Genomic DNA, 9,750 nt, shown 5'->3' with positions numbered 1-9,750 from the left:
CTGCAAACTGACTTAAAGTTTCCAAGATCCAATGGCCGATGGGCAGAGGCAAGGTGTGAAACGCTGGGTATCCGATACTACAACCTGTGTAGAAAGTGGGGGCATAAGAATTTACTTTCCGGGACTTCCCTGGTGTCCAGTGGTTAAGAGTGCGCTGAGAATGGACTTGAGGACACGGGGAGGGAGAAGGGTAAGCTAGGACGGAGTGAGAGAGTGGCATGGACTTATAAATACTATCAAATGTAAAATAGATAGCTAGTGGGAAGCAGCTGCATAGCCCAGGGAGATCAGCTCTGTGCTTCGTGACCACCTAGAGGGGTGGGATAGGGAGGGTGGGAGGGAGACGCAAGAGGGAGGAGATATGGGGATATATGTATACGTATAGCTTATTCACTTTGTCATACAGCAGAAACTAATACACCATTGTAAAGCAATTATACTCCAATAAAGATGTTAAAAAAAAAAAAAAAGACTGCGTCCACTACAGGGGGCACGGGTTCGATCCCTGGTCAGGGAACTAGATCCCACTTGCCGCGTGGCGTGCCCAAAAAAATGAAAAAGAATTTACTTTCTGATTTGCTTATTTGCGCATAAAGCAATTGGGAATATTCAAAAAAAAAAAAACTAGTAAGAGTGGTGAACTGTGGATGGGGATGAGAAAATGATGGAATGGAAAGGGAACTTCTCCCTTTACCTTTGGTATTTTGGGATTTTTGAACCAAGTAAATGTAGGTATTATCTGAACATTAAATTGAAAAATTATATTAGAAGCTAAAGATATCTTCAGTGTACACACTTGCCTAGTGAGGAGTCGGCCCCAGGAGCCGCCAGACTGCTTGCCCCGTGGTTCCAGAGTGTCAGCTGATGTGTCTCGTTCGAGGTATGACATCTCAGGCTCACCAGCACCCAGGAAGGAAGGTGAAATGTTTAATATTCTCAGCGTTCCTTAGTTCCTAGGGATTTCTCTGGGCCCCACCATTTAATGTGCTCATCTTGATTCCCTCTTTCTCGATTTTTTTGGCTGTGGTGCGCGGCTTGTGGGATCTTAGCTCTCCAACTCCCCAGGCCCCTGGCATTGAGAGTGGGAGTCCTAACCCCTGGACTGCCAGGGAATTCCATTTTGATTCCCTCTTCTCTATCCTTCCTTTTCTTTCTCAAATAAAATCTTTCGCTTTAAGCAACCACCCTGGGTCAGGGCACTACAGGAAGATAACATAGATAGACAGATAGGTAGACAGGCAGACGGATGCCCCGAGGTTAAACATAAACTGTCACTCCTCTCTTTCTCCCCTTGTCCAGCGGCATACCCCCGCCTTTACACACACACTCTCACACTCACACACACTCACTCCCTTTGCCACCTCCCATTACAATAACCTTTAGCTCTCATACACAGTCTAGGCCGACCCAGCGAGCCGAAGGATCCCTACTGCGCTGGTGGGCCCCAGGCCAGGGCTGCCAGGAGTCTGGGCAGGCACATCAGAGAGCGCTCGGCCCCTCGGCCCGTGACCTCTGCCCTCAGTGAAGCCTGAGGACGCGGGCAGCTCTTCTGCAATCACCACTTCTCTCTTTGACCTTCACAATCCAAATGTCCTTTTTTGATACAAAATAAACAACCTTGGCCCATCCTCACAACTTGTCCCTTTCCTTCGTCCTCCTCAAACCCAGAACAAAGGAGCGCCACAACTAATTCTCAACACAAACTACTGGCAGTTCCTACAAGCAATGCTGGTGCAGGCTTCTGGGCTCTCGTTTGGGTAGCTCTCTCCACCTGGAACACGCTTCCCCCATTGTCTACCTGGAAAACTCCTACCTAGCTTTCCAGAAACAGTTCATGGGTTACCTATAAAACCTCCCCCAACCCTTACCTTGGTTAGAATTGGCCGCACCTGTGCTGTGTCCCCTGCTGCATTCCACCATCTTCCCGAGACACTTGATGATGCGTGTTTGTTGACAAGTCCGTCTCCTCCTTCTAGACAATGTGCTCCTTGACAAGATCATACAAGATGCTCAGATCATACCAAGTGTCTGGCACAGAATTTAGGAAAGAGTCGAAGCTGGATAAATATTTGAAGAATGCATGAGTGAAGGAATGAATGGATGAACAAATGAACAAGTAAACATGACGGTTTGTGGTCCAGAAAAAAAAGTTTAGTCCAGGGATGTAGGCATGAAGCCTGGATAATACCTACCTTGGTGTGTCTTAGGGCTACACAAAGACCACCCTCAAAATGACCCGAAGGAGCCAGTTTAAAAGAACTCACTTGGGGACTTCCTTGGAGGTCCAGTGGTTAAGACTCAAAAAAGAAAAAAAAAAAAAAAAAAAGGAGTCACGTAAGAAGAATGTGGAGAGAGGACAGCCAGGTGAGGGGTGGCCAGAGGTTCATGTAGGGTGGCGCCATGACGCCCAACAGACACTTGTGAAGATAAACAGACTGTATAACTAGGCTAGCAGTCATCTGCATCTGTGGGTACAACTTCCAACAGTCTTCACAGTGTATAAAGTGGTTATGCTTCCACATGGTGGGTGGGCTCGAGTTTAATTTCGATGACTGTGTTGGATGGAGGGAGGGAGGCCTGAGAGGCTTGGGTGGCAGCAGAGAATGATGGGGAGGCTGAAGAAACAGAGAGGACCTTTGTGGGAAGAGAGAAAGATGATGGGGAGGCCTGAAGAAGAGGCGATGAAGGAAACTAGTAAAGACAATAAGAGGAAAGAGAAGGTGAAGACCAGAAAGGGAGGCAGGAGGCTTCAGCAGCTCCATGTCAAACTCAGCTCAACCCCAGAGCCCCATGGGCTCCTCTCTGAATCGCTCTCATGCCAGCCACAGGGACCCGGCACCTGGTGACAGTGTGTCATGGGCTTCACACCTCCACGCCTTCCCTCAAGCTATTCCCTCTGCCTCCTGGAGCTAATTTTAACATTCCTCAAAGGTCACTAAAGGGCGACTTCACCCGAGGTCTTCCCGGACCCCAGAGTTCTCTTCTCTTCCCGAAGCACCCAGGCACCAAGGATAGCCAGGCTCAGCGAGCACTTCTCTGGGGTCCTGTGGTTGTTAATTTTGTTGTTTATCTCATCTCTTAGACAGTGAGCTTCCTGCAGGCAGAAACTTTGACTAATTGCCTTTTGTAGCTCCAGGGTGCAACCTGGCTGGCCCATGAAAGATGTTCCATAAACATTTGTTGAAAAGAATTGCAGCAGCAGAATTCTGCTCTCACTGAAGTTTTGAATAACAAATAAAACCCGGGGCTATATCTTCACAGCATATTTAAGAACACAACTATTTTTAAATCATGAAAACACATGTTCTTCACTGACTCCACTCTGGGCCCTCAAGGATATGGTTTCTCACTCTTTGACTTGAGCCCAGTGGGTTCCTACAAAGTGGGACCATATAGGGAATTATCAGAAGGGGCTGGGAAGCCAGCCTGCACGGGTTCATCTATAACCTATGGGTTCTGTATAACCTTGCACGAGCTCCTCTCACTTCTCTGTGGCTCAGGGTCCTCATCTGTAAAACAGGACAACAATACCAGGATGGCAAGGCTATTTGGTGGATTAAAGGAGTTAAAAAGGCAGTGAGTAGAAGGGTGTCCCTAAGACTCTGCAAGCTTACTACGTCTTAAGTATCATGAAACGTGTGTCTTCCCCTAGTATGACACCTGCGTTATTCATTCAACAGAAACCGATCGCTTACTAGGTGCGCGGCCAGGCACGCGGCGGGAGTTCACCCGGCACTGCAATCCTTCAGGAGGGCACACCCCCTTGCCCTGCTTCCATCAGATCCTGAACTGAATGTGAGCAGGCAGTAAAATTAAGAAAAGGGCACAGTGGGGCTTCCCTGGCGGCACAGTGGTTAAGAATCCGCCTGCCAGTACAGAGGACACGGGTTCGAGCCCTGGTCCGGGAAGATCCCACATGCCATGGAGCAACTAAGCCCGTGCGCCACAACTACTGAGCCTGAGCTCTAGAGCCCGTGAGCTACAACTACTGAATCCTGCCCGCCTAGAGCCTGTGCTCCGCAACAAGAGAAGCCACCGCAATGAGAAGACCGCTCACCGCACTAGAGAAAGCCGGCGTGTAGCAATGAAGACCCAACGCAGACAAAAATAAATAAATAAATAAAATAAATTAATTTTTTTAAAAAGAAAGAAAAGGTCACAGTTCTCTACGTGGAAAAGCTTCCTCACGCCGCTATCCTGAAAGTGTGGTCTCGGACCAGCACCCTCGGCATCACCTGGGAGCTCGTTAGAAACGCGGGTTCAGACCTACTTCCGCGGGGCGGGGGCAGACCCGCGGCCCCAGTCCTCTGAAGGCCCCTCGCCGGCGGGAGCCGAACCTCGGGCGGGCCCCGCGGAGCAGTCAGCACACACATTGGTGTTGGGGCGGCTGCGGGCGCCGGGCTGGAGCTGGCTGGTTACCTGTCAGGCACACTCGACAGGCCCACGCCCTTGGCCCGGGGTCCAGGTAACCGAGGTGACCGGCCGGCCGGAGTCCCAGCGCCACCTGGCGGTCAAATATAGGACCTGCCCTTTCCCGGCTAAGGGAGTACCCGCTGCCCGGTGTTCGAGTGAAGGGACACGGGTCCCTGGGGCCGCTAGCTCCCTCAACACCCGGCGGGGCAGTCAGACCCCAAGCAGCCCCCGCCACTTGCCCGGGAACCACCGTTCCCAGAGGACGCAGCTGCAGAACCCAGAGCTCCCACGGAAGGCACCAGGACCTGGAGAAGGGCTCTGCAGTTCCCCTCCGAGCCACGAGATGACGCTAGTGATCAATTTCTTCCCCAGTTTTCCGTCCGCGTTCAAACTCTGCGCCTCTCTCGCTCCAAGAAACATCGGTCTCGCGAGACCTTCCGGAAACTTACAAAACCGGAAGCTGTGTGTGGATTTCTTCCCTTTTGTGGCCATCGCTGAAGCGCCAACGGGTGAGTTTGCTGGGACAACGCGTATAATCCGCAGCCATCCGTTCACGGGCACGGTGTATCTCGACCCCGGGGGCCCCGATACTGTTCCGGTGGCCGAGTAGCAGCCGGGAAGGGGGGCCAGGATGGTCTCGACCTTTCTCCTAGCTCAAGGCCCGCCGGGGTGGGGAAGGGAGGAGGAAAGAGGATTTGGGGACTTCGAAACGGGAGCTGAAGGGGAGAGGGCCTATGGTGATGGAGTCTAGTCTGGGCAGTGTAGTTTCCTAAAGAATGGTCTCAGGATAACTTCTTGGTAAATCTACTGAACTTTCAGACGGCGCTCGCCCATTGGAAGGCTTTTTGGACCCGAGTTATGTGCATTTTCCAGGTTCGGGATGAGGGCCTGATTTCATTCATTTGGGATGGGGCTAAATGTGTTCACGCTGAAGTTCGCAGATTAACGTTGGTTGGTCTTTCTAAAACGTGATGTGATGTTGAATTGTCAGTCTGCTTTGCCCTAATTCAGCGGAAATATAAGGCCTGTTTTAGCTTTCTTACGCAGTGGTTATGCCGTTTGAGAGTGTAAACAAAAAGTTTAATTACAACAGGTGTGTTGGTAATGGAACGTTCTTCTGTTCCATAAGCAAATACAGAAAACATCCCAGTAAAGCAGTTCACTACAAGCAGTTTTTGATGAAGTTAAAGAATGTGACAGCTTTTGTGAGCATTCTGAACTTTCCAGATGAAATTGTTGCAGTTACTTGTTTGTAAACTGAGATTTGGTCATTTAAGAGTTTACACCTCTTTTAACTTTTTATTTAGCCGAAATGAAGTTCAATCCCTTTGTGACTTCTGACCGAAGCAAGAACCGGAAAAGGCATTTCAATGCGCCTTCCCACATTCGCAGGAAAATTATGTCTTCCCCTCTTTCTAAAGAGCTGAGACAGAAGTACAATGTCCGATCCATGCCCATCCGGAAGGATGATGAAGTTCAGGTATGTGCCGTGTTCAGGTCATCTTGGCGAATATCCCGCACGTTAGGCACAGACGATGGATTGCATTCTGAGAGCGATACATCTGAGACATTGGCTCCCAGAACAGCATTGCAAAAGGAGTTGCGCTGGGGACTAAACAAAAAGCACGTAGCTTTCTTCACCTTTACACTTTGGTGAAAATCAGTTGTCTCAGGCGTCAGATGCAGTCATAATTAAACAGAAGAAAGGGGGTTTGGAACCAGAAGCTTAGTTTGGAGTTACCTTTTTCTGGGTGTGTTTGGGCATTGGAGAGGCATTTGAGGACCAGTAAACAATTCTGTGCCTGAATCAAAATCCATATATGTTACAAGTGAGCTGTAGTTCCATATGATTGTTTGAGAGTACCAGTAAATAAGTTGTCAAGTCTATTTAAGTGAAAATGTCTATTAATGTTTCTTAGCTGTAACTTGCAGCTAGTGATTAAGATTCAAGCAGTCTCTAAAGCAGCTTACACGTTACCAGCATTTCATGAGATGAATAGCCATTTGTCGCTCCTGTGCTGGCGCTAAAATTGCCAGTAGGTTTTGGAGGCAGTCTCTGCTTTCTCCAACTGGGAAGAAACATCTGTTCAGAAGCACTTTGGCAAGCTGAGGGTCGTTGGGACTTGCGGGTACAGAACGATGTTAGTTAACCTCAGGGAAAGAAGTGGCATGCTTCCTTAAATATTAGCTGCTGCCCACTCTTTGGCACTTAGTTGGGCCCTTTAATGGGTTGTGAATTTAATATTTATGGCCTGTTGTTCCCTTTGAGATGGAGTGACAGTTTCCTTGTCAACTCGGTACAAAAAACCAAGGTGGGCTTGTTCCTCGTTTTTAACCTTTTAACAAGCCCACCACTGCTGGTGGGTCATCAGTTGTAGGATGCACTGTCCATCACTGTAGATTTATATGGAGCATAGTTTATTTCCGGGTTAATTGAAGCCAGAGATAGAATTATTGGCACATTTCCATTAATGATTAGGTCTTTCAAAATTGGAAGATCCTGTATATCTGATAACGTGAATGATGTTTACCTGATTCATAGGTTTCCTGATTTTCAAGTTTACTATTCTTTTAACCACATATATCTTTTATTTTTGAATTTGCATTTAGGTTGTACGAGGGCACTACAAAGGGCAGCAAATTGGCAAAGTAGTCCAGGTTTACAGGAAGAAGTATGTCATCTACATTGAACGAGTGCAGCGGGAGAAGGCTAATGGCACAACTGTCCACGTGGGCATTCACCCCAGCAAGGTGGGTGTTTTTAAGAATGCTTGAGAGGGGAGAAGGAAATTTTAACAGTTATTTTGTATGTGTATTTAATGTACCTTTTCCTTAAAAGCTACTAGTAAGCTGATCGATCAATCTAAAAATGAATAGATCTTAAAATGTAGGAAATTGGGTAATTTTTAGATAATATGGAGCTGATACCCTGTGTATTAAACAGAATTGAGTAAACAGTAAGGCACATTTACAGCCCTGCAAAGTAGGTATTAAGTCATTTGCAGATGGAAAAAATCTGGACCTCAGGGTCTAGATCCCATTGATAGTGGTATCTAAGCCAAAATAGAAGATAATGGTCTGATTCTCATGTCCTGGACTTTAATGTGAATTCTCCAATACTGCTGTCTAATTTCTCTCAATTAAAAAAATATGTTTAATATAAAGGTAATAAATATGCTTGGTGCCTATTCAGATAATGAGGTGTTCGTTTCTTTAAGATCTTGAGTTGGCACCACAAATCTAATCTTCAAACTACAGGAAAGTCGCAAGACTAGTACAGCTGTTGCATACCTTTCACCTAGAATTCACAACCTCCATTTTCTTTGCCCTTTACCCTGCCCACTAGTGGATTACAAACATCCTGGCACTTCACCTCTAATTACGTCAGTGTGTAGCTCTTAAGAGCGAAGACTTTCCCATTCTTTACTACAGTCTTATTTTTGCCCCCAACTAGATGAGCTGTTGTCAAGGTCACCAATCCAGTGACCAGTTCTTAGTGTTTTATGAACTTAATGCAGCATTTGACAGTTGATCTCCCTCTTTGTGGCTCATCTTCATCTCTTATTCCAGACAAACCTCAATATCCAGTTGACTAGTTTGCATGTCAACTTGGATACCCAATCAGTGTCTCATACCTGACATGTTTAAACTCCTGGTTTTATCCTTGAACCCTCTTGCAGTTTGTTACCGTCACTGTGTGTGGCAGCTTTGTCCTAATGGCTCAGGCCAAAATGTCATTATTATATACCCCACATGAGTCGATAAGACCTGTTGACTGCTGTCACATTGTATCCAGAATATTGTTACCATCTGAGTGGCCTACAAGACTGATCACCAGCTACTACTTCTTTTTATTTATTTATTTATTTATTTTTGGGTGCATCGGGTCTTCCTTGCAGCACGCACAGGCTTTCTCTAGTTGCGGCGAGTGGGGGCTACTCTTCGTTGTGGTGCACCGGCTTCTCATCGCGGTGGCTTCTCTTGCTGCACAGCACGGGCTCTCGGCACACGGGCTTCAGTAGTTGTGGCTCGTGGGCTCTAGAGTACAGGCTCAGTAGTTGTGGCACACGGGCTTAATTGCTCTGCGGCACGTGGGATCTTCCCCGACCAGGGCTCGAACCCGTGTCCCCTACATTGGCAGACGGATTCTTAACCACTGTGCCACCAGGGAGGTCCCATCACCAGCTACTTCTTGATGTCACCTTATTCCACTCTCCGTGTTCTAGTCCACTGGCCTCCTTACTGTTCCTACAGCCATGCTACTCAGTGTGTCTGCTGGTTGGCAGGATCACCTGGCAACTTCATAGAATTGTACATTCTGTTTCCAGGTCTACTGGAGCAGAATTTGGGGGTGGGACCCAGGGGTCTATTTTAATAAGCCCTCCAGACACACTCAAATTTGAGAAACACACCTGTTAAACTTAGAAGTTCTTCTGCCTCTGGACTTCTGTGCTTGCTCTTCTGTTTGGAATACTCTACCCTTCTTATCAGGTCTCTGTTCAAATATAGACCTTTCCGTGAGGCTTTGCCTAATCTCGATCATGATTTAGCCCCTGTCCTCCAGCATTCCATCTCATATTAGATATAACCTCCATGGCGGTGGAGATTGTCTTTTGGTCGCTATGCTATATTTCCAGACCTTGTTCAGTGCTGTCTTTGCCTTCCCTCACCTTCCTCTCTAAGACTAAAATTTATCATAATCTGGGTGTCTTTAGTGACAAGTCTGTTGGAATAAGGTCTGTTCTATGACTTCACTAAAGGTTTTGCAGGTTGAAGCATGTGTGAAGGCTACATTTAATTTCCAACCTTGTGGTACTAACGTTAGTATAGAAACAAAAACGTGTATGACTTTGTTAGCTTATAAAACTGAGAGGAGTGGAATAGTTGAAACGTTTTGCAGTAGAAAAAGCTGATTTTCAAATAAAGCACAGAAGAGGACGTGAGAAGAACCACCAGTGCCACGTTGCCTTCTCCTTTGTTGGCTGAGCATTAGTGAACGTTTAAATTTAAGCCAGGTTTGGGGGTAAAGAATCATTTCTGGCGCTTCAGTGTTTAGGCATCCACTCCCACGGGTGTGGGGAACGGCACTGAATGTTGGGCTTCCCATGTGTTCTGTGTTGGTAATTGTTTAAAGCTCAGGAGCATTTTTTCTTATTTGTCTGCAGGTGGTCATCACCAGACTAAAACTGGACAAAGACCGCAAAAAGATCCTCGAACGTAAAGCCAAGTCTCGCCAAGTAGGGAAGGAAAAGGGCAAATATAAGGAAGAAACAATTGAGAAGATGCAGGAATGAAGTGATCTTGTTTACAACTTTCATTAAAAACTGTTAAAATTAA

At 47.0% G+C, this 9,750-nt stretch overlaps 1 protein-coding gene across 1 annotated transcript; it reads left to right on the top strand.

Annotated features, from left to right (window-relative positions):
• The first annotated feature begins 4,856 nt into the window (after positions 1-4,856).
• On the top strand, positions 4,857-9,750 carry RPL26 (ribosomal protein L26). The gene is made up of 4 exons (XM_059998054.1): positions 4,857-4,922; positions 5,721-5,893; positions 7,024-7,164; positions 9,579-9,750. The coding sequence occupies exons 2-4, from the start codon at positions 5,726-5,728 to the stop codon at positions 9,705-9,707; spliced, it is 438 nt and encodes a 145-aa protein (XP_059854037.1). The 5' UTR covers positions 4,857-4,922; positions 5,721-5,725; the 3' UTR covers positions 9,708-9,750.

The sequence above is a fragment of the Delphinus delphis genome, chromosome 19 (assembly GCF_949987515.2).
Source record: "Delphinus delphis chromosome 19, mDelDel1.2, whole genome shotgun sequence".
Classification (NCBI taxonomy): domain Eukaryota; kingdom Metazoa; phylum Chordata; class Mammalia; order Artiodactyla; family Delphinidae; genus Delphinus; species Delphinus delphis.
The sequence above is the reverse complement of the archived record's forward strand: the minus strand, read 5'-3'. Positions and strand labels throughout refer to the sequence as shown.

Excerpts from the sequence above, each read along its gene's own strand:
- RPL26 (XM_059998054.1), top strand. The coding sequence starts at position 5,726 with ATGAAGTTCAATCCCTTTGTGACTTCTGACCGAAGCAAGAACCGGAAA. Across the intron at positions 5,894-7,023 it reads GGAAGGATGATGAAGTTCAG|GTTGTACGAGGGCACTACAA; the intron begins GTATGTGCCGTG and ends ATTTGCATTTAG. Across the intron at positions 7,165-9,578 it reads TGGGCATTCACCCCAGCAAG|GTGGTCATCACCAGACTAAA; the intron begins GTGGGTGTTTTT and ends ATTTGTCTGCAG.